The sequence below is a fragment of the Eublepharis macularius genome, chromosome 13 (assembly GCF_028583425.1).
Source record: "Eublepharis macularius isolate TG4126 chromosome 13, MPM_Emac_v1.0, whole genome shotgun sequence".
Lineage (NCBI taxonomy): Eukaryota > Metazoa > Chordata > Lepidosauria > Squamata > Eublepharidae > Eublepharis > Eublepharis macularius.
In genome coordinates, this window is record NC_072802.1 from 72238276 (window position 1) to 72262156 (window position 23881).

General features: G+C 45.1%; 1 protein-coding gene across 1 annotated transcript; it reads right to left on the minus strand.

Moving 5' to 3' along the window:
* Positions 1 to 2796: 2796 nt before the first annotated feature.
* Positions 2797 to 23363, minus strand: FOXN4 (forkhead box N4). Its single transcript, XM_054996869.1, has 9 exons — positions 23278 to 23363; positions 14240 to 14403; positions 12067 to 12182; positions 11845 to 11967; positions 9814 to 9941; positions 9161 to 9257; positions 8314 to 8521; positions 4040 to 4414; positions 2797 to 3264 (listed from the first exon to the last, which is right to left on the minus strand). The coding sequence occupies exons 1-9, from the start codon at positions 23361 to 23363 to the stop codon at positions 3014 to 3016; spliced, it is 1548 nt and encodes a 515-aa protein (XP_054852844.1). The 3' UTR covers positions 2797 to 3013.
* Positions 23364 to 23881: the final 518 nt, after the last annotated feature.

Below are 23881 nucleotides of genomic sequence, written 5' to 3' on the forward strand. Positions count from 1 at the left end.
CTCCTCCTGCAGTTAATGCCGTGTTAATACAGGTTTTCCAAAACTTGTTTTGCTTCTTTTTTTGGTAATTGTTATTACTGCATTTTATCCATAAAGTGTGTGAAATCTTCCAAAAAATGTTTGCCTTCAGAAGCCAAAGCAGATTTAAAAGTTCAGGTTTAAGCCCCGCTGAATTTAGCATGAATTAACTTCTGAGTAAACATACATTAGATTGCCTCTTTCAGAGGTAACTGTAAATGTGAAAGGCAGGGGCATTTTCCTTCCCCAGGGCCCAAAGAGGTAATTAATCATGGAAACAGAACTTGTATTTCTTCCTTAGCAAAAAAGAGGGACTTCGGACATCTCTTTTTACGCTGTCAAGGATTCTTTTCCTGACGGACTGAGCTTGAAATTACTGCCCCTGACTCTTGTGTGTATAAATGAACCCTGGAGGGGAGAATTTTTCCATCTCCATAGTCGTCATAATGCAAACAGACCACTCTTTCAAATGTAAGCAGGCACCATTATGTAAAAACACAGGAAGATATAAAAATTCTATCCAATCACAGTGCTAAGAAAATGTTGATAAAATATAAATATGTCACCAAGATGACTCTGACAGCAGCAGCCTTAATGCTCCTTTGTACGTTTATATTGTCAGTTGGTAGACTACCCTCCTATTGTGGTGGTGAATTTTATTACTATTGCTGTAAACTACAAAAATAATATTTTTGTGTCAGTTCTAGAAAAGACCTGTCAGTTCAACGTGTAAAACAATATTTGGTCTCAACGGGGCTTTTTTCCTGGGAAAAGAGGTGGTGGAACTCAAAACCGCACAATGACGCCACTTTGGGTTAGCTGGAACAAGGGGGGAATTTTTTAAAGTTTAAAACTCCCTTGGCGAAAATGATCACATGGCTATTGGCCCCGCCCCCAGATCTCCAGACGGGGGGGGTTTTAGATTGCCCTCCATGCCAGCGACATGGAGGGCAATCTAAATTCCCCTCTGTCTGGAGATCAGGGGGCGGGGCCAATAGCCATGTGATCATTTTCAAGAGGTGCTGGAACTCTGTTCCACCGTGTTCCCGCTGAAAAAAAGCCCTGGGTCTCACACATAAATGTTGTTTCTAAGTATCCAAAGTGCTTCTTTTAAATTTCACCTAAACAAACAATGAGATGCAAAGTATAACGAGTGATTTACAGTATTTTGCTGTGGTTCTGAATAGTTAAATTAATGCAAAAAAAAAAAACGATACTGCAAGATTTACAGTCAGTGCTAAGTACACAATTCTTTTTTGTCTTCATAAAAATAAATATAAATAAAATTTACAAACAGTAATACTGCCTAGTATAAGAATTAAGAAACACTACGCTTGGGCCTAGAGCGGCAATCCTGAACCTTCTCTTTCTCCTTCATTTAAAAAGGCTAAGCTAGATCTGTTAAGCTGAACGCTATTCAGGGTAAACCTCTTTGTTCAGTACATTATCATCTTTCATGGGACACAACTTCTTCCTTCTTCGATGGCACTGGGATCGAGGAAGCTTTCGGACATGGGCTGAGCTGGGGTAGGGGCTTGGAATGTTTGGTTTGCAGCCCAGTTTCTATAAGGGAAAAGAAACGTATCGGATATGGTGGAGGTTAAAGCCTGGCAGAGGACAGAAGAGATCCCAGAAGGCAGAGGATAGGAAACCTTCACAGCAGTGAAGACTGAGGAAGGGTGCAGAGAGAAAGGCATCCACGGGCAGCCCTGCTGGATCAGTCCATTGAGCCATCTAGTCCGGGGTTTAGTTTCCTGTGATGGTTAGCCAGATGTCTGAGGGCCAAGCTACAAGTGACGGATGACACTTGAACGGCAAGTGAACAGACTCACGGGTATTCCTCCCTGTTCACTTGCCCTTCACTTGCGCTCCACTTGATCGAGTGGCGTGCAAGTGGAGTGCAAGTGAACAGGGAGGAATACACGTGAGTCTGTTCACTTGCCGTTCAAGTGTCATTCGTCACTTATAGCTTGGCCCAGAGCCTCCCAAGGGAAGAGTGTCTGAGCAGAGAAGGTGGGGAACGGAGGCAAGCAGGAACTAGATGGAGAGGGTGGTGGAGAAGGGTCAGGAGCACTCAGGAAGGATGGTTGGGAGACAGTGGTGGATGGGATCAAGCAAAGGAAGTCAGTTACCTGAGAAGTGGAACCTGAAGAGACCGGGGCGGGGGGGGGATTGGTTCAAATCTGCACTTGTGGCTCGGAACCAGGGAAGGAACCAAGAGGCCCAGGTTGAGGAATCTTGACCCTGATGTCACTGTAACCGGATGGACTGGCAGCCCTGCAGGGCCCTGGATGGCCAAGTTAACAACAGAGCATTTTTTGCGGGGAGGGGGGACCTGAATTTCACATACAGACTCAAATTTGCCGGCTAGTCCACCCTCAGCAGGCTTCTAGCCCTTTGATTGTGGAGACGGCTGTGGCCCAAAACAATAAATTAAAGGTGATGGGGTTACAAGTAAAGTTTGTTACAGGTTAAAAGCAAACTAGTTGGTTTCCCTGATCCAGTGCAAGCGCAGGCGCTTTACTGCATAGTTGAGTGTGGGCAGAGACTGCCTGTTTCTCTTCTCCGAGTTGAGAAATGTTCCATGCGTCCCCCACAGTGTGCATGAACCATCTCCTCGCATAATAGGCAACATGGCGACCCAATATTGGATCTCTCAATATGCGTAAGGAAGGTGGTGGTGGGGAGACATAAGTATAAAAGCAAATTGTTTCTGGCATCTGGCGGAACAGCACGTTACTCGGAATCATCTTCATAAAACATGGTTTATGTGCCAAGGCTGTCCTCTTGCATCAGATTTTTAGAACTATTTTTAACTACGTTTCAGAAATTTTCTGGCAAAAGGATCACTGCTGGGATCACAGCAACATTCACAAGTTTTTGTGGGGCCCCGTGGGGAATGCCTCGTTTTAAATAACTTGCACGGAGGAAGCGCTCCTTGGAAGACTGGAGGCGGCGGCACAGGCTTGGCTTTTGAGTCTGGATGGGTCCCTTTTCAGAGCAGGGCAATTGGCTTATTCCCCTGGGTGCTAATGTACTGGGCTGACGAGACGGTGTCCAGAGTTGTATAAGTTGTGTAGAGGCCTGTCACCTGCAGGTCTGCGAAGGAGCGGTCACTGCTGCTAGAGATGGGGGTGAGGCCAGCTGGGATAAGGTCACAGTCTGAAAGTGCCAGAGGGGAGTTGCTGAAGGCCCCCAAGGTCTCGAGGTTGAAGCTCTCATCTTTCATCTCGTCCCAGATGTTACCTTTAAAATAACAACCCAGTTTGAGCGTGTCCCAACTCTGTAACTTCCTAGCAGCATCAGGTGAAACAAAAAGGTATGCAGGTTGATCTATGTAGCCTAAGGGGCAAAAGAGTTCATCCTTCAACCTATCCTTGAACATCTTCAAAGTGTGCCTGGCATGGGAAGCTCGAATCCCGGCCTCCCCCACTTCCAGACAGTGTGCTTATATACCCCCCTTCGGGGCAGACGAGTGCCCCACTCAGAGTGGTAAACAAAGTCAATGTTGTTATCATCCCCACAATATAGCTGGGGCTGAGAGGAATGGCTCACCCAAGGCCACCTGCAGAGCTCAAGGCAGTAGTGGGAGTCGAACCAGCAGAATTCTGATTTGCAACCCAACCACTATGCTACGGAATGTCAGGAAAGTTCTATGATCAGATTTATTTCCTATTTGTGGTTACCTTGCAGTGAATGCAAGCCTGAACTCTTTAGTACGCACACACCCATAATTTTCCATGCTCATGTTACAATAGGAAAGCTGTCTGAAAAAGTCACTGTACAAAAATGCCCCCCCCAGCTCCTGATTCTGTCTAACAGCCCCTGAAGCCTGCTTTTGAAAGTAGACGGGGGTCCTAAGGAGGCTCACAGACAGGAGAAAGGCCTCGATAAATTTTACAAATAAATAAATAAAAGCCCTGCGTAGGCGCACCCCCAAGATTCCCCATCCAGGCCTCTTCGTTTGGCATGCTGTTTGAGCTCCAGCGCATGTGTTGTGTGTGCAGCGTCCAGCTCTTACCTTGGAAGGCAAAGTCCATGATGCTGGGGTCGAGGGCATCGACTTCCGTGCTCATGTCAGTCGCCACACTGAGGAAGTCGGAGGCACGGCTCATCAGGTGCTGAGGGCGGGGGCTCTGGTGAAGGTTGCGCAGGGCGTGGAGAGGCGGGGTCTGCGCAGGAGCTGGCGAATCCGGTGTCATGCACGCCTGGGTCTGGATTTGGTGGTGCAGTGGGACAGCCTGCAGCGACAGCGTCATTACAGGCTGGGGCTGCAGCTGCCCTATCCGGCCTTGAGCAGCTGCCACATGGGTCAGCGCGGAGACTTCGGCCTCTGCCGGCTTGTTTGGCCTCCTGCAGTTCTCGGGCCGGTCTGTGATGAGTTTGTCCAACTCCTCTGCAAAAGGAAAGTGCCACTGATGGATGTTTGACTTCTCAGGGCTCAGAGGGCACCCCAGAAATAGCTCTAAGCACACACATGGCACACACACACACACAACCCCAGCGCCAAGGGCATAAAACAGATTACTTGTGAGACCTGCACACTCGATTGATTCTCGAGACAAACAATAAAATGACCTTTTAAAAAATCTAAACATAAATTCTAAACTGTAAACAAAAAGAAAGGGCAGAAATTACTGACCCAACAGCATAAAAGTTATTTTTACAGCATAATACAAAAGCAGCACAAACATTTGTTCCATTTGCAGACACAACACAACCCAAGCAGAATCAGTACAAAGGCTAAAGTGGAGACGAGGCCAACAGAAAGATAATGATGTGCAATGGACTGAGCAATGAAACCAAGAGGTGGAGAGAGTCAAGGAATGCCTAGGGTAAGAAGATCCAGAGGAGTTAGCAGTGTTAGTCTGTAGTCGCAAAATAGTAGAGTCCAGTAACACCTTTAAGACTAACCAACTTTATTGTAGCATGAGCTTTCGAGAACCACAGCTCTCTTCATCAGATGCATCTGCCGAAGAGAGCTGTGGTTCTCGAAAGCTAGTGATGCACCTAACTAAGAGCTGTGGTACTCAAAAGCTGATGATGCATCTGCCGAAGAGAGCTGTGGTACTCGAAAGCTTATGCTACAATAAAGTTGGTTAGTCTTAAAGGTGTTACTGGACTCTACTATTTAGGGTAAGAAGAAACTTCTTCACCTGACGCAGTCAAAAGCCTGACACCAGACAAATAGCCCTGTGGAAAAATGCCCTCCACCGTAGAAGCCACCTCAGCATTCTGTTATTTGGGGCTGCACTCTTCACATGCCCCAGACGCTGCTATGCTGGTAAAATACTGGCAAAAAGAAAACTGCCAAGACATGAGTCATCTCTCTCTCTCCTAAGTAAAGATGTCTCTGGAACATGCTTAGGCAAATAGCTCAGGCTGAAATAAGAACAAAAGGTAGAACTCCTCACATCTTCCAGGAATGCGACACCTGAAGGGACAGACGCTGGGACAGCCAAATGGTAAGAGAGTAGTTTCTTTCTCTTTAGGCCGGAAGATCAGGGCTGACTCTGGACATGGGCAGACTCACAAGGGGAGACTGAAATCTCGGGACCTGAGGAAGCACCTTCTAGATGCTCTGATTTCTTGGATGGTCACAAGCTATGCAGGGCTAAGTCTTGTGTTTGGGGCTTCCTTCGGACCTTGTGTTGAGGAACAATGGGGGAAGTCCCAGCTCTGAGAACTAAGGCAATGATGGACTTTTAAACACATGAAATAAATGTTGTGAGGGGGCATTCCACAAGAAACATAAAGCAAGGCCCTGGAAGATGATCTCGGGTGCCTGAAAGGCTCCTATGAGTATAGATGGCCTTTTCAGTAGCCTGGGTCTAGACCCCTTACAGTTTTCAAGATGATAACCAGCATCTTGAATCAGGCCCAGAAGCAAATCAACACATTGCAGCTTGATGTAAATGTTACATTAAGATTACAATGGCACTGAAAACCGAAATGCACAAATTGTAAGTTTTAAAATTTTGTTCCGTGTGCAGGTTTTCCTTATGTTACTGCTTGTTTATTTTTTCTTACTGTCTGTGAACTAAAAAAGGTAATACTTTTGTGTCAGTTGCAGAAATTGTCTATCATCAGTCTGTAATCCTAGAACCCTTCCCCCCCCCCATGGTGTTTAGTGGAGAATCTTTGCTGTCCGACTAAATTACTTCTTATATTTGTAACCTGCCATGAGTCTCAGTAAGAAAGGCAGGCTGTCAATGAAACTGATTATAACTACTGCTATTTGTTTTGCATAGTATCATCATCATTTATATAGATGCAGAGGAGTTAGCTGTATTAGTCTGTAGTAGCAAAATCAAAAAGAGTCCAGTAGCACCTTTAAGACTAACCAACTTTATTGTAGCATAAGCTTCCGAGAACCACAACTCTCTTCGTCAGATGCATGGAGGGCAAGAAGACCGGTTTCTTCTTGCCCTCCATGCATCTGACGAAGAGAACTGTGATTCTCGAAAGCTTATGCTACAGTAAAGTTGGTTAGTCTTAAAGGTGCTACTGGACTCTTTTTGATCATCATTTATAGTTTGCCTTTCTCACTAAGATCCAAGGTGGATTACACAGTGCAAGTTAAAATACGATATACTCAGCAGCTAGGACATTCACTGAGCAAAGTACAGTAATGAACCAACAATTCTGTGTGACAAAATGCTTGCCTTAAGGGTGACCTTTGCAAAGATTGCTAGAGCCTCTGCTTTGCATTGCAAAGGTCATAGGTTCCGTTCCTTGCATCTCCAGGTAAGAGAATCCCCTTCAATAAGCAGGGTGGGTGGGTGGATCTCTGCCCAAGAGTTGTTGCCGGGCAGAGGAGCTGATGCTGGCTAGATGGACCGTGGTCTGACTTGGTATAATAATAACAACAACAACATTCGATTTACAAACTGCCCTTCAGGATGACTTAACACCCACTCAGAGTGGTTTACAAAGTATGTTGTTGTTATCCCCACAACAAAACACCCTGTGTGGTGGGAGGGGCTGAGGGTCAAGCTACAAGTGACGAATGGCACTTGCCTGGCAAGTGAACAGACTCACATGTATTCCTCCTTGTTCACTTGCCATTCACTTCCACTCCACTAGATCAAGTGGAGAGCAAGTGAACGGGGAGGAATACACGTGAGTCTGTTCACTTGCCAGGCAACTGCCATTCGTCACTTGTAGCTTGACCCTCAAAGAGCTCCTAGAATCTGTGACTGACCCAAGGTCACCCAGCTGGCTTCAAGTGGAGGGGTGAGGAATCAAACCTGGTTCTCCAGATTAGAGTCCTGCGCTCTTAACCACTACACCAAACTGACTCTCACACCAAACTGACTCTATAAGGCATTTATACTTAAAAGAAGCCACGTCCTCCAGTTTGCAGGACTAACTCCTCTGGATCTAGGATCAAGTCTGTTAATGATAGGACGTTTTGGATCTCTTTCATTCATAGGGTCGCCATAGGCTGGAGGCGACTTGATGGCACATCACAGACACACACCATGCGCCATTCCATTACAGTGCATGATGTACTGGTGCAAGGCTTTAAAATGGGGCCCAGAGTCCACAGCAGTCATCCCATTTCCATCTGGTCCAAAAATTTCTGGATTGTTTCAAAACTCTGCAAGGCAAGTTGGACCAATAGCAAAAAATAAAAATCTGTGAGTACTGTAGGGGTATGAAGCCTATCTCAAACTATTCAGACCTCTTAAAGGCTGTATTTCCTGCCTTTAAAATTCAATCTTGCTTATAATAATAATAATTGATTTATATACTGTCCTTCAGGACAACTTAATACCCACTCAGAGCGGTTTGCAAAGTATGTTATTATCCCCACAACAATCCCCCTGTGAGGTGGGTGTGGCTGAGAGAGCTCTGAGAGAGCTGTGACTGAGCCAAGGTCACCCAGCTGGCTTCAAGCGGAGGAGCAGGGAATCAAACCCGGCTCTCCAGATTAGAGTCCTGTGCTCTTAACCACTACACCAAACTGGCTCTCAAAAAATATGTGTATTTACTATATAAGTCATCTTGAGGACTCATCTTGTGGTGACATAGAGCCGAAACAGACGTGACGAATTTCACGTGTTCTCCATGCGATTGTACTTACACGTGTTAGAGGTTACAAAATGAAAACAAACAGAAGAACTTTGGAGAACGGATAAAAGGCACAGAATGGAAACATACCCGCACATGCACATCCCAATCCTGCTTATCCCGAATAGGATCCCACAGCTATGCAGTTCTTCCTGGTTGGAGAACCCTACGAGCACCTCTGATATCGACAGGAGCCTGTGCAGGTGTCTGCCTGCCTACCTGGATTTGCCATGCTCCTGTGAATAGCAGCCAGGTCTTTCCTCTTCCACTTCTGCATTTCTTCTTCCATCTTGTCTATCTTGGCAGGGTTGAGGGCCCAGAGGCAGCCTTTACGTGAGGTGCCACTCATCTTATTCTCCACCTTCTCAAAGCATTTGTTCAGGGACAGATTGTGGCGGACGGAGTTCTTCCATCCATCAGGTGCCGTCTAACAGGCAGGAAAGGGACTTGTTCAGGCAAGTGAAACAAACGAACAGCCTTGCTTTGAATCACCATTCATTGCAAGTGAGGGATAGGGGTGGAGAGCAGGAATGGCATTACATTTGCTATAGAAATACGTTGTTTACTTCATTTATACCCCACCTTTCTCCTCAAGCAGCTTATGTTATTCTCTTCACCATGATCCTCACAACAGCCCTGTGAGGTCGGTTGTGTGTGACGGACACAAGGTCCATCCAGCAAGCTTCTATTGCACAGGGGGGTTTTGAACCTGGGTCTCCCAGCCCAACCACTACACCACACGGGCTGTCAATTATATTGTACATTTTAAAAGATGCAGCTATATGACTGCAGGTTCAGAAATGGGCATGCACTGTGCCCTCAAATACCACAGCTGCGAAACTTAGAAAGAAGCCTTGCATATTAATCATAAATGTAATTAATTTGCGTAACATGATTTTAAAAATTGGGAATAATGACTAGAGTTGACGAGAGCTAGGAACAGGATAAGGCTCAAGCAGACAACCAAATGATCTCCACATGCACACTCAACACACGCACACCCTGTGGCTCGTGTCAGTGTAGCAGTCGTGGCTGCGCCGCAAGTCTGGCACCAAACCTTCCTCACCTTGAAGTAGGGAAAATGCTCCTTCATGAAGGTGTAGATCTCACTAACTGGGAGCCTGCCTGTCTTGCTGTTCTTCAGTGCCATGGCGATCAAGCAGCTGTGAAAATTCAAAAGGGTCACTGAATTCCTCCAGTGGTAGCTGCCAAATTCCACCCCCTGCCTCACCCGGAAGAATAATTTTGGATCCACGTCTCCCTAGACAAGTAGGTGTCCCCCTCTGCCACTCCCTTGGAAACAACGTCCCGGCATTTTCAACAATGGACTCCAATGACCATTCAGCTTTTAGTCAGATTTTTTCCCCTTATCTCTGGGGTACCAAAGCTCTTTACAATTCTGTAATTTACTGATGATGCTGTTTTGCCCGTGGGGGACTGAGGGTCATTGAAAAAAGAAATTTGTTTTCATTAACGTAGTAAATTTGTTATCTAAATTAACAGAAGCATAAGTTTGGGGAATATGCAGCATTCTAATGCAGATCCCAAAGGTCATCTTTATGTCTTCATGCTTATCACAGCTATCTGCTGTCCCCAGCTTTTAAGGCAGACCAACGAGACCCCCAGATTTCTCTCTGCCAACGTCTTTTGTTCAAGTTCAGCATTGTGTGCCAGCAGGCCAAAGGCAGCTGGGGTGTGCGGACAGTGAGCCCCACTCACCTGTAGGAGTAGATGGGCTTAGGATAGGGCTTGACATGCAGTTCTTGAGCAGTGTGTGGAGCAAGACGGGGCTGTGAAAACGGAGATGGTGTTCCATAGGAAGCGCTGAATATTGTCGCTGGGGGACACTGAATATCAAACAAAGAGAGAGATCAGGATGGGTAGTCGTGATAGTCCCTCTGTAGCAGTGGAAAACAGCAAGAGTCCAGTAGCACCTATAAGACTAACAAAATTAGTGGTAGGGTAGGAGCTTTCATAAGTCACAGCTCACTTCTTCAGATATCCAGAGGAGTTAACCATGTTAGTCTGTAGTTGCAAAACAGTAAAGAGTCTAGTAGCACCTTTAAGACTAACTTTATTGTAGCATAAGCTTTCGAGAACCACAGCTCTCTTCGTCAGATGCATTGTCAGCTTTTGAGAACCATAGCTCTTTTTGTCAGATGCATTGTCAGCTTTCGAGAGCCACAGCTCTCTGTGTCAGATGCATTGTCAGCTTTTGAGAACCACAGCTCTTTTTGTCAGATGCATCGTCCGCTTTCTGACGAAGAGAGCTGTGGTTCTCAAAAGCTTATGCTATAATAAAGTTGGTTAGTCTTAAAGGTGCTACTGGACTCTTTACTTCTTCAGATAGAGTGAGACAGCACAATCAAATTGTCTGCCCACTCAGAGGAAGAGGGGGAGGTTTTTTTTAAAAAAATGAGGAAAATAAAAACACCTCTGTATAAATACAATTTATTTCTTTGTAGCTCACCTTTCTCACTGAGTCTCAAGGTGAAAATGGAATTACAGAAGTAGCTGGCAAAACAATCCATACGGTAAACATTGGAAAAGGCTACAATCGCGGTCCATTTATAAAATGACCCTCCTAAACAATTCTGTTTTGCACATTCAGTGGAAGAATAGAAATGTGGGAGCCTTCCTCACCCCCTCAGGCAGGCTATGCCACAAAGCGGGAGCCACCCGAGAGAATGCCGGAGTACAGGAAGTTGCCGATCTTAGGCATTTACTGGGTGGTACTCTCAGGCTTTGCAAATCTGACAACAATAAAAGTGTGCTTTATTCTCTTGCCTACAAAGTAGAACTGGAATTCTGGGTTGTAGGCATGAAAACAAAACACAGTTTGTTGTTTCATCCAGTTGAGACATCACAATAATTGTGGTTCCTTCACTAGGAAGTCTTCAGCATCTGGTCTGTGCACTGGAGAAAAGTACTTAAGTCCAAGGCCTTCCAATGCACCTTCCAGTAGCACCTTAAAGACTAACCAACTCTATTGTAGCATAAGCTTTCAAGAACCACAGCTCTCTTCATCAGATGCATCTGATGATGCATCTGACGAAGAGAGCTGTGGCTCTCGAAAGCTGACGATGCATCTGATGAAGAGAACTGTGGTTCTCGAAAGCTTATGCTACAATAAAGTTGGTTAGTCTTAAAGATGCTACTGGACTCTTTACTCATTAACAAAGTTTGTCCACCAGCCAAGCATACAAGGGGATGGCAAGATGAAGGGCTGCCATGTCAACACATTGTTCAGCTTGCTGGTGTGTTCATTTGGGGCAAATCTGCTCTTAAATGAAGGTGTCTGTCTCCTCCTAGATTTTTAGGCCCAGGGCTGAATGAGAATAGAAACCCAAACACATTCTCCAGAGCACTGTACCACAATGGGGCTTCTGCAATATGGCACACAAAACTGTAAGGCTGCCGTAACTTTAACAAAACACATCAGTTAAGAACAGGGCAGACTGGGTTCTCTGCTTCCAGCTGTGATAGCCAATAATAGTAACACTCTTCTATGGCTCCTTGGGCACGTAGGTGCCATCAGGTTGCAATCGACTTAGGTGACCCCAGCAAGGGGCTGTCAAAGTCAGTAGTTTGCCAATGCCTTCCTCTGCACAGTCTTCCTTGCTGCTCCACCTATCCAAGTAGTGACCCTGCTTAGCTGACGAGACCAGGCTATACCAGGCTGCCTTCCCTCCCTATGGCTCCTTTAAGCCCCACTATTATTTTGACAAATCCCTGAAGAAGAAACCGTACCTGTTGTGGATTGTGTGTGATAGCAAATACCTGCTGAGCAGCACAGGATGGAGGAGGGAAGAGGGGGGGCTGCTGTGGTTGCAGGCTGGGAGACGGCTGCCCACCGGCTGCATACCGACTCATCTGGTGCCAAAGGAGGAAAACAAAAAGCATCAGCTGTACCGTTTCTTTGGCCACTGCGGCAATGGTAGTGATTTGGGCAGGAAGCCCACGATTTCTTACCTGTGTTCCATGTGATGAAACTGTATTCAGTCCCAGAATTCCTTGGGGCAGACTGGCCTGTATGTGAATCATCCCACCGGGGGCTCCCGTAGTGAGCATATTCCCTGGCATGGACCCTGTTTTGCAGAAAAAGGAGAAGATGATAATAGTTATCCAGTATCTTGCCACATGACGTATCTGTCCCGTGAGGGCCTTTTCCAGAGACCTCCTTCCCTTCCTGCCCTTCAGACGTGAGGGGGGCAGCTGCGACAGAGAGGGGCTTTTCTCTGGTAGTATCCACAGAATAGAACTTGCTTACTAGGTTAGGTAGCCCTGTTGCCATTCATTGTTAGGTACCAGATACACTCTGCCCTGTTCTCTTGTTCTTTTAACAATAGCTAAGATCTCTCTAGATTGTTTTAGCCGCCTTACTATATTTGAGGGTTTTTTAAAAAAAAAAATCCGGCTGTTTGCCAGTTTTGTTTGCTGGAAGACATTTGTGCTGTATTTATTGACTTTGTATTTCTGTCCTTTTGTTTGTAAGGCGCCTTGAGGCTTTTCAGTGCGGGATCCCATGCATTAAATGAATTGGACAGTAAAACTGTAACTTCAGCTACATGTAAAAAGATAAAGGATTGTTCGTAAAGGACAAAGGACAGCTTGAGGCATGGCCAGTCTGCTTTTTAAAAAGACGGCCTTTCCCTTGACATATCTCAGTCTAGTTTGGAAATGTTTTTAGTTTCTAAAAGGCTTCATCATGTGAAAAGAGGGCTGTTGATTGAAAATATTCTTGACCCTTGTACTAATCTCACACTATGGAATCCGCCTTGAGTCTCAGTGAGAAAGGCGAAATATAAATAACATAAATAACTAGAAATAAATAAAAAAAACATGACCCAGTCTTAAGGAATCTTTAGGAATGTTGTGAAGTCAGGCTGTAAGGACAGCTATTCTAACGGCAACTCCTCTTCCTTCAGTTTAACAAGACAGGAAGATCTATCCGATGCTAGGCATCAAGAGGGAAACGGGGCAATGCCACCTCGCATTGAATGTGAATGCACGGCCATGGGGCAAAACCAAAAACTGGCAGAAGGGAAGTTCTCACCCCTCCCACTGCCTGCCAGTCCTGCCAGGCACAAGGTTTAGTTTTGCACATGAAGTTAAGGGACAGTTTCTTTGCACAGATCCAGAGGAGCTAGCCGTGTTAGTCTGTAGTAGCAAAATAGTAAAGAGTCCAGTAGCACCTTTAGACTAACCAACTTTATTGTAGCATAAGCTTTCGAGAACCACAGCTCTCTTTGTCAGATGCATCTGACAAAGAGAGCTGTGGTTCTCGAAAGCTTATGCTACAAATGATGCATCTGACGAAGAGAGCTGTGGTTCTCGAAAGCTTATGTTACAATAAAGTCAGTTAGTCTTAAAGGTGCTACTGGACTCTTTACTATTTTTCTTTGCACAGCACATCTAGATCTAAGCTGTGCGTTTTGCCCACAGCTATGACTTATGCAGGTCTTTTATTAGTATCCAAAGTAGCCTCTGTATAATGGCGCCTGAGTATTTTAATATGTTTTAAAATCTGTTTTAAAGCTGACTATTAATTTATTGTGTTTTAATGATGATATGAGATGCCCTGAGCCCATTTTATTTGACTTACATAGTCAAATAAAATTAATAATAATAAATAAAACACAAAGAGACTTTCAAACATAAAGGCAACTTTTACAAACTTTTTTCTGAGTTCTAAAAAAGAATTTCTTTACTGAGTCTCACTTCCGACACCCCCCTTCCATCTCCAACGGAGACCCAAAGCGTCTTGCAGTGTTGTCCCCTTCTCACTTTTATCCTAACAACAAACTAGGGGTGTAGGTTAGGCTGAGTATGTGCGACTGGCCCAAAGACACCCAGCTAAGCTTCCATGGCCAAGTGGGGATTTGAACTGGGATCTCCCAGCTTCTAGTCCAGCACTCTAACCACTGTGCCATGTAGCTGCACACTATTTGACTTGTCCCAGGCGGCCCAATAAACTCTACAGAAGCAAAACCTGAAAACTGTAAATAACTATTTGGTGATGCATCCTACTGAGCTGCTGTGAGCAAGCGTGATCTGGGAACAATCGTATCAGGGAAACCAAGAAAAAGTAGAGAGAGTATCTAAAAAGGAAAGCAATCACTTCGGACACTGGTACGTTACCTACCCGGCTGTTGCAATACCGCACTTTGGGAGTTCATGCCAAAATCCATTCTTTCACTGGCCATCTGTTGCAATCGTGGGACATCAACGGACGTCAGCCATGACAGGGACTGTAGGTCACTGGGGAGATCATCTTCGCTCAACTGTGAGGGGTCAGAAGCCAAGAGTCTGCAGAGAGAACCAATTCACCTTTTTGCAGAGACCCAAGGATGCACTCTTGATGGCCTCGAGGTGGGACACAGCCTGGTAGCCACTTGCTGCTGAACAACTGTGCCAATTCACACCTAATTTATTCTGCAATTGTATTCTACTCCTAGGTAATGGGAGGAAATATCCTACAGCAAATATCTTCCATGATGCATGATTTATGCAAGTCTAGATAGCTATATAAGTCATATTCAGGCAGCATTCCACAGAACAAATGTGCTTTTGCGGATAAACTTTTTGTAGACTGAGCTTCTAGCACACAAATCTCTCTGAAAGATTTTTAAGAAACTATGTTTTTCTGGTAGATAGGTACAGCATTAGCTCAAGAGATGAGGCCAAACCTTAGAAACACATAAATCTGGTATTTACTCAGATAGGAGGGCTGTATTGTAGGGAGGGGGTCTCAGATGCTTTGCTAATGAGTTAGGGACCATAAACTTCACCGCTATGTTGCCTTACATATTATCTGTTGTCTTAAATATGTGCTCCTATGAGCTATTTGTGCTTCATGTTGTCTATTGTCAGTCCTAGAGTTGATTATGTTCTGTTTCAGCATTTCTTCAACTCCGTCTTGGATCCTTAATAATGCTGTGTGTTTGTAAACTTGTATTTATTTACCCTATGGGATTGTTTATGGAAATGTCCTTAATACTGATTGTACTAATCTCACACTATGTAATCCGCCTTGAGTCTCAGTGAGAAAGGTGGACTATAAACGACAAAAATAAATAATAAATAAATCAAATATTTGCTGAAGCTTCCTTCTGTGTTTTGTATGAGTTTAACAGTGCAGTTTTGTAGCGGATGAGCAGTTAACGTCTGCCTGCTGCAGCCATGGGAAGTTTGCTGCTCTCGTGCTCAGTTTCCCCCAGGTGTCCTATCAAGCTTTCTTCAAGCATTTTCCTCTGGACAGCTAAAGCAAATCTTTGTCTGTTCATTTCTGAAACACTCAAAGAAAGCATGCTGAAGCCAGAAATGTTGGCCCTGCAGCAACATTTCCCCACTTTGTTTCTCTTCATGCGTTTTGGGGGCAACCATTGACATTACCATGGCTACAACTCTTCAGTTACTGTGCATGGCTGGTTACTGGCCATGCCTTAAAAAAGAGAGAGACCATCAGCTGACCACTCTTCCTGCACCCCCATTGGCCAGACTGTAAGTAAACAGGAGTACTAAATGGTTTGAAAACCAGGGCCAGCCCTTCTAGTTTGCAACAGTTGGCCCTCTGCATTGTAAGCCGATAACCCATTGTGCTACAAACGACTGTTGGCCAGTGGCACGTGGCTGGCCTTTGTTTTGGGGGCCCTTGCTTAATTGTTTTCTCCCCCCTTCCCCTTTTTACAAACTTCCCATTAATCTGACTGAATGACAGTAGGCACACCACCCGTGCCATCTGGCGCTCTCGGGGCCCTGGCAGTCCTTGCAGAGAAGTCAGACCTGCTCAACAAATAAAGGAGGTCAGGTGGGCGGGAAGGGTCAAAGCCCGCTGCACATGCCTCCTGCCAGGAAATGAATCTGCCACAGGCCCCATCCTCTGGGCCGTCTTAAACACTCCCAGGACGGCAGCGCTGATGAAGCCACAATAGTGCGCACACTGCCGTTTGCAAATATATTCTGCATGGACAGCTCTCGGCTGGGTGGTGGCAGACAGGCCCGATTTCCCCTAGAACAGCAGATTTCATCACAGACCCACTGGAGGTGTCCTCTTTGTGCTAAAAGTCTCGGAAATGCAAGCGTACGATTCCCTCCTTTTCATTATGCAACCTCAAAAGGGCACGGCCTCTTTACACCGAAAAGCAGCAGGCAACATGGCAAAACACTCCACAGAACAATCAGGCACGAAGAGGGCCCAAGCAGAGGGAGATCACACAGGCGCCAACTGTTTAATACTGGATTGGGTTTCACTTTTCGAGCCAATATTATTAGCCGCTCATGACTTGCTTTTTAAAGGGTGGTGGTCTGTAGCTAAGCCCACAGAGCTGTGCAGGTGTGCCTGTCTGTGTCACGGGCACTGCTTGTGATAAATGGGTTTGGGGGCTTTTTTGTTTCTTCATCATGCGACAAGCTCCTGCACTGAATTAAGGGACCACTGTTTAAAACGGACGTTTCAAAATAATTTGCCAAACGCTGGCTTCTCAGTCCACTGCCTTGTGATCTCTGTGTCTTCAAAAACACATCACAGTCTGTTATTTTTTATAAGCAGCATTCCCTGCGAACCCCTTCCAAAAGACAAAGAGCAAGCATGCCAAAAGTTGAAATCCTGGGAGATCCATTTCACTAACGGTGGCACATTAGGGGTCTACTGTTGCCTCCAAGATATATATACTGACGCCTATTTACGTAAATTTGTATTTGTTGATTGGTTTTATCTGTTTTAATATGTATTTTAAATCTGTATTTAAATGCTAGTAGTGAGCCGCCCAGAGCCTGCGTGAGGGGAGGGCAGGAAACCCATTAAGCAGAAAATACATTATTGCTTGTAGATCTAGAGGAGTTAGCTGAGTTAGTCTACAGTTGCAAAATAGTAAAGAGTCCAGTAGCACCTTCAAGACTAACCAACTTTATTGCAGCATAAGCTTTCAAGAACCACAGCTCTCTTCGTCAGATCTGACGATGCATCTGATAAAGAGAGCTGTGGTTCACGTAAGCTTATGCTGCAATAAAGTTGGTTAGTCTTAAAGGTGCTACTGGACTCTTTACTATTTCGTTACTGCTCGTGTGATTGTTTGCTTTCCTTTGCTTCCTTCCTCAGCAATTCAGATCAGGGCTTGCAATAGGATCAATGGCAGGGGTGCTTTTAGCAGTTCTGGAGCCCTGAGCAAAAGTCAAGGGTGGGGAGGGGCACACCTCCTTTATTTCCACCCCTCATACTTCAGCTGTTGTGAGTGGTTAGTTGCACCAGTGGTGGGTGATGTGCAGTGTAAGAATGGCTGCTATGCAGGCAATGGGTGAGAAGAAGGAGTGCAGATGCAAGCCCTTTCAGCGGGCTAGGTGGCAGGACTGGGTCATAGAGAGAGCGGGAGACGGGCAGCACCCTCTTGACTGCTTGCACACCAATCACCTGGCCAGGCCTGGCTGGCTTGGAGGGTGTCACCCAACACATTCTTCCCCGCTGCCCCTCGCCCGATTCAGCTGCCCTTGGTGGTGCACATCCTGCTCTAGCACTTCTCTTATACAGTACTGAGATCCACAAGTGTAGACATCTTCCTGGGGGGGAAGCCGGGCATTGTTTCCCTTGCTTTGTGTCCTTTGGCCTGCACCATTTGTATCAACAGCCGAAGTGGCAAACGGGGCAGGGGAAGAATAGATGTTTCTGTAATTTTGCTTTGGGCTGCTCCTAATTCCTTTTCCTCTACTCTCAAAAATCCGGCAGCCAGTATAGAAATGTGTTTACTGGTGGGAGGGAGGGGGACACAGACTATTTCTAGACTTTTGAATCCCTTCTAATGCCAGAAATTTGGGGCTTTAGGGTTACAGAGGGGGTTTCATATTACCTGAGGACACACAACAACAGTGTGAAGCAAAGCTGTGAATTAGGAACCAGCAGGGAATGCATCATAATCAGAAATATAATGGTTAGATATCAAGTTTTGTCCTGAGGATTCAGCGCAACTAAGGATTGGTAGGGGGGCGGGGAATTATGGTGGAATGATATCCTAAAGGGAAATAGGTTTCCTTTTTCTCCGAGGGAATAATGGCACACACAGTCCAAAATCTTATGGCTGCAGCAGCCCACAGTTGTGCCAGCCCAGACGGGAGGGTCTACATGGTAGTGAATGATGCCCTTTGCAGTGCAGGGGTGAGATGAGAAAGCCCCTTTCCTGGGACCCTGAAGAGCTGCTCCCAGCCACAGTAACTAAATCTGGGCTCCCTGGACAATCAAATGTTCTGACACAGGAGCTGTATTGGCTTGTATTTCCTCGGCCCGGCTCTTAATGATATAAATCCCCCCCCCAACACACACACACACACACACACACACACACACACACACACACACACACACACACACACACACACACACACACACACGCACTTCCCCGGATTGTCAGGGCCTCCAAACTGGTGCCCTTGGTGCTGTGCTCCTGTTTGTGGCTCTGCTCTCTGTTTCCTCACCCAGCAGAGAGATGTCTGAGCGTGTTTTATGCCTTGCAAAGTATCCGTAGCTCTCATTCAAACAAACAAAAATCCCGCTCGGCTGGACATTAATTGCCTTTTTCTACAGCAGGCTTCATTCTTGGTTCGTTTCTTATGGCCGTGCTCAGGGTGGCAAACTCCTTTGGACTTTGCAGTTGGAACAAAGAACTGAACCCGCTGGCTCTCCCCCTGCAGCTAAATCTAAAACTTTTTGATTTTTTTTTAAACACTGAAGAATGTAAAGCGTGGTTTCTAGTATTCCTGTATTTTTTTTTAAAAAAAGTATTTAGATAATTTCTTTGCCACCTCTCCACAGGGAACCTGGAATCAAAGCAATGGATTTTTTTTTTATTTTAATGCACACTTCCCTTTTAGACTCAAAATGCTTTACTTTTAGCACCATGCTCCATGAAATGCTGGGGGATCGGTGATGCAATCTCCTCCTGTCTCTTTAAATGTATTTTAAAATAAATCGGGGGGAGGAAGGGGAGATTAGATATTGATCCCATAGTGGGGGGTGGGGTTATCCCTTTCCTCCTGGGCTGTTTTCTCCATCTAAAATATTGTTTGTCCTGATAAGGAAACAGGTGGGTAGCTGTAAGTTTCCTCCAGTGAGGCCAATATATAAATACATCAGTGAGCATGGCTTTGCACTGGGAAAACAGGATGGTTATGACCACCCAATTCAGGCTCCTCTTATACACAGAACATACCACAGTGGCTACACTTTGTGCCTTCTTGGCACCCAACTACAAATATGGAAAGTTGGCCACTGAAATCAATGGGCAGCACCATTCCCGGTCCCCGTCTAGTCATATGCAAAACAACCCATGTGCTTGGCAGGGGGGACGGCGGGGGGGGAGACATCCTTTCCACATCCAGGGACATTTCACGTCAGTTTTGTGAGATTTTGATCTGCCTCTGAATCCAGACATCAGGATAAAAGCCATTTCTTCAAAACATTGCAATTCCAAATCTGATAAATAGGCAACACGATGCTATTTCCATATTCTCGGTGAAAGTTTCATTTCCTTCCCTTGGCCTGTCTTTTAGTAGCTTCCTCTATTTCTTTTCAGTTTTTGAAAAAGATCAACTTAGAAACCAGATCTTTTCCAAGTCCCGCTGCCTAACAGACATACTTTAAGTGAGACAGAAGAGCATTCTCCGCACCGTTCCAGCTTCCCACTCACTAATTGGGGGCCATTTCCCATTCTGTGGAGCCTTCATGCCCCCCCATGGAGAACTCAGGACAGCAGGTTCCAGTCTTGGACTGTGGTGACAGCAGAAGAGTAAACAGACCGGATAGAATTTGACAGCTCTATTCTCTTCTTAAAATCAGTCACTCCAAAAGATTTTCTTCTGCATAATCCAAAGTGTTTTCTCATGAAGTAGAACAAATACTGCCATGTACAGTCTAGATTTTTATACAAATTTACTGCTTTAAAATGAGGTCATGGCATTTTGGAAAACACATTTTCAATGATAAATGACAGCATTACATTTTTAAAAAAAAAAGCAAAAAGACTTTGGAAACAGGCTCTGTTTGTTGAGGAACTACGGTTTCCAGGAATAGCTGAGCAGGAATTTTAAAATCTATCTTGCATTCTGCATTATCTTAAACATGCTTACTTAAAAGTAAGTGTCACTTAAATCAGTAGCAGGCTTGTCTATTTGACCTACAAAGATACTAATTTATTTTGCACTGTGAATTTAAATTATTTCTGCTCTCTCTATGGGATATTCTTCCAAAAGCTTGTATGTATAGCTAAGCATATAGAATAGAAGTCATCTAAAGCTTTCATTTATCAATGGAATCATACCATTACAAATTCTAGTAAAATGTCAGTGCAGTCAAAGCTAAAGAGCAAGCTAGAGTTTCACAAACCTTTTCCCATAGCAGCTTCGGAAGCTGCCAGAAGTCCCTTGTTCAGCACTAGAAGCTGCTGGCCAGTGTTTGCAGAGTGGATAGAAAGAAGGTCTCTAAAAAGAGTACCTGCTTAGGGGAAAGTGTGGAAACTGCCTGGAGCTGGGGGGGAGGAGACCTTGACAGTCACCCCCTCCTCACAAACAAAACTTTTTCAAAAGTGTTGGCAAGTAGATTAGTCTATAGTAATGAATGACTGGGAATTCCACATCATGGGATGAGATGTAGCTCAACTTAACCTAAAGGACAGCAATTACACTTTTATGATTGCTAGGAAATGGTTCAGCTTTTACACAGAGGACAGGATTTGGCATCTACATACATTTCTCAAAGGCCGTGCTTAGGGTAGCTATTTTATGTCCTCAGTGGAACAGGTTTCCTCGGGAGGTGGTGGGCTTTCCTTCTTTGGAGGTTTAAGCAGAGGCTAGATGGCCATCTGACAGCAATGCTGATTCTGTGAACCTGGGCAGATCGTAAGAGGGAGGGCAGGAAGGGTCGCATCAGTGCTTAGTTCTCATGGCCCCTTCTTACATGCTCAGGGTAATGCCGATCGCCCCACTTTGGTCAGGAAGCAATTTCCCCAGACCAGTTTGGCCAGGGATCCTGATGGTGTTTTGCCATCGTCTGGGCATGGAGCAGGGGTCACTGGGAGTGAGTTGTGAATTTCCTGCTTTGTGCAGGGGGTGGACTAGATGACCCTGGAGGTCCCTTCCAACCCTATGATTCTGTGATTCCATGAAAACATGCAATGTATGGCATAAACATTTTACCTAGCAGCAGATATCAAAGATGTGGTGGAAAAGAAGACACAAAAGAGATTTCCAAAATCTCTTTTCCTTTCACAGCAGTAGAACTTGGGGGTCAACCAATGAAGCTGGAGGTCTGGGGCAGATAAAAAGGCTTCTTCAGGCAATACGGCACTGACTCATGAAATTCACTGCCATAATATGTGGCAACTGCCCTTCACTGAGCTGGCTTGAAAGACAAGATTAGACAAATGCACGGCTTTCAGCCACAATAACTGTATATTAACTCCGAGAGCAGGGGCTACCTAGCTCTGAATAGAAGTTGCTGGAGGCGGGAGAGGAAGGTCCTCACCTTTTGAGCTTCCCAGAGGCATCCAGAGGGCTGCCAATGGAAACAGGATGCTGGGCTATATGGCGTTGTCTCTGATCCAGCCACACCTGTCTCACATTCTTGTGCTTTGCTTAGCATCTGCCTAAACAGTCTCACTCAAGGCATGCATGTTGGCTATTGACCGCTTAGCCTCACCATGGACGAAGTGAAGGTTTTAATTCACTGATTTTTAAATAAGCATATGTGGTTTAAGGAAAACAGAGCCCAGAATCTGTGTGTGAGATTCTGCTACACATTGTCGTGCCCGGTCAGGATGTCTCTGCACTCAAACACAGATCTGTTCTGCCCACCAAACAACTTCCCATTCTTTTTAAAGGATGTACCAGCTTCGACACACACAAATGACTGCAGAAGCCATTCGGGCTGGGTCAGTTACTCACAACTGCCATGTGCATCTCAGCTCCTTCAGCTGAAATAGATTCCTGGATCAGAGGGTTTGACAGCAATCCTGCACCAGAGTTTAGTTTGCCGATTTCCAAAGGTATAATTTCATCGCTGAGTCCAGGATCTCAGCCATTTTGGAAGGCAGACTGAGAGCCAAAACACACGTTAAGAAATACCCAGGTTCAGCACGTGTTCTCTTACCTCAAGGTTTGCTGGGATCTGTAGGCGTCCTGGAAGCTTAAAGTTTAGCATTTACAGAGCAGCAAAAAGGGGAAGGGAAATACAGGCGCCTGTATTTTAAGCTTTAAGCTTCCAGGACGCCTTTAAGCTTCCAGGACGCTTACAGATCCTTTAAGCTTCCAGGACTTTAAGCTTCCAGGACTCCTACAGATCTTTAAGCTTCCAGGACACCTACTTTAAGCTTCCAGGACGCCTACAGATCCCGGCAAACCTTGAGGTAAGAGAACACGTGCTGAACCTAGGTATTTCTTAACGCGTGTTTTGGCTCTAACAGTTAGACTTGGGAGTGGGGAAAACTGAGTTCAAATCCTTCTTCAAGCATAAAGCTCCCTGGGTGAGTTTAGGCATGTCGTTATCTCTGAGAGTCAAGCTAGAAGTGACGAGTTACACTTGAATGGCAAGTGAACAGACCCACATAGTGACTGAGTGGAGTGCAAGTGGAGCGCAAGTGAACAGGGAGGAGGAATACATGTGAGTCTGTTCACTTGCCATTCAAGTGTAACTCGTCACTTCTAGCTTGGCCCTCAGACTCACTTTGAGGGTTGCCACGAGCATGGAGAGAAACGTCCTGCCCCTCTTATGTGCGGAAATGGGCAGCTGAGACTTTTCAGGGAATGGAGATAAAGAACACCCCATTAAGCCTCTATGAAAGAGCAGGGCATTTCCTTCCAGGCCAGTTGTCAACCCCACTCACCTGCCCTGCAGAATGTTTATTAAGCAAAAATGCTGCAATGAGTTATGTGAAGGAAAGAAACAAGCTATAAATGTGACAAATAAATAATGGCTAGCAACGACTAAGGTTGCATCCAAATGACTGTGCGCCAAAATCCTAACTTGAAATAAATCACTAAGCAAGAAATCTAAACAGCAAGCAAGGTCTAAATGCAACCCAAGCAAAATTCGTATTTATCAGCAGCCTTGATTTTTATGTTAGAAGGGGAATTACTTTCAGAGTACAGATTCACTTGATATCTGGATGTAATTCAAGTTTATCAAGGGATAAAACATCTCACCTGTATTCCTGTGAAGAAGGGAGGTGGTTTTGCCCTGAATTTCTAATCAGGCCAGACATGATGCAAATAATATCACTTTCTATCATTTCCTATGTAGAAAGAGGAATAGCAAGATATGGGTATGATGTAGCTATCCATCATTACAGCAAAAAGCAATTACTCCTTTTCTTATGATGATAACTGTTTTATTTAACACCTAGTTGATGTTTTCACCTATCCTGTACATTTCCATTCATTGATTAATTTGGTTATACCACCTTGTCTTTAAAGATTTTGTTTCACCTGACAAACATCATGAAAAAATACTATTTATTGTTAAGTGGATGTACTTGTGGGAAATAAACCTAACAGATCAACGGAGCAGTATGACATCCTTCATCAGCTTGCACAGGAGAATATTGCCTTAAACCTGAAGAGTTTGCAGCCTGAACACACACATATGGGTCAGGTTGTTCTGAACATCATTAGGTCTCAGCGCAGAGAATGCACACACAGTAGGGCAGCCATGGCTAAACCCCCCACATTTGTCCTATCATACTTTCTCCAGTAAACTTACTTAGGTGGAAGTGCCCAGAAGCAGCGTTCTTTGTTTTGAACGAAAAGG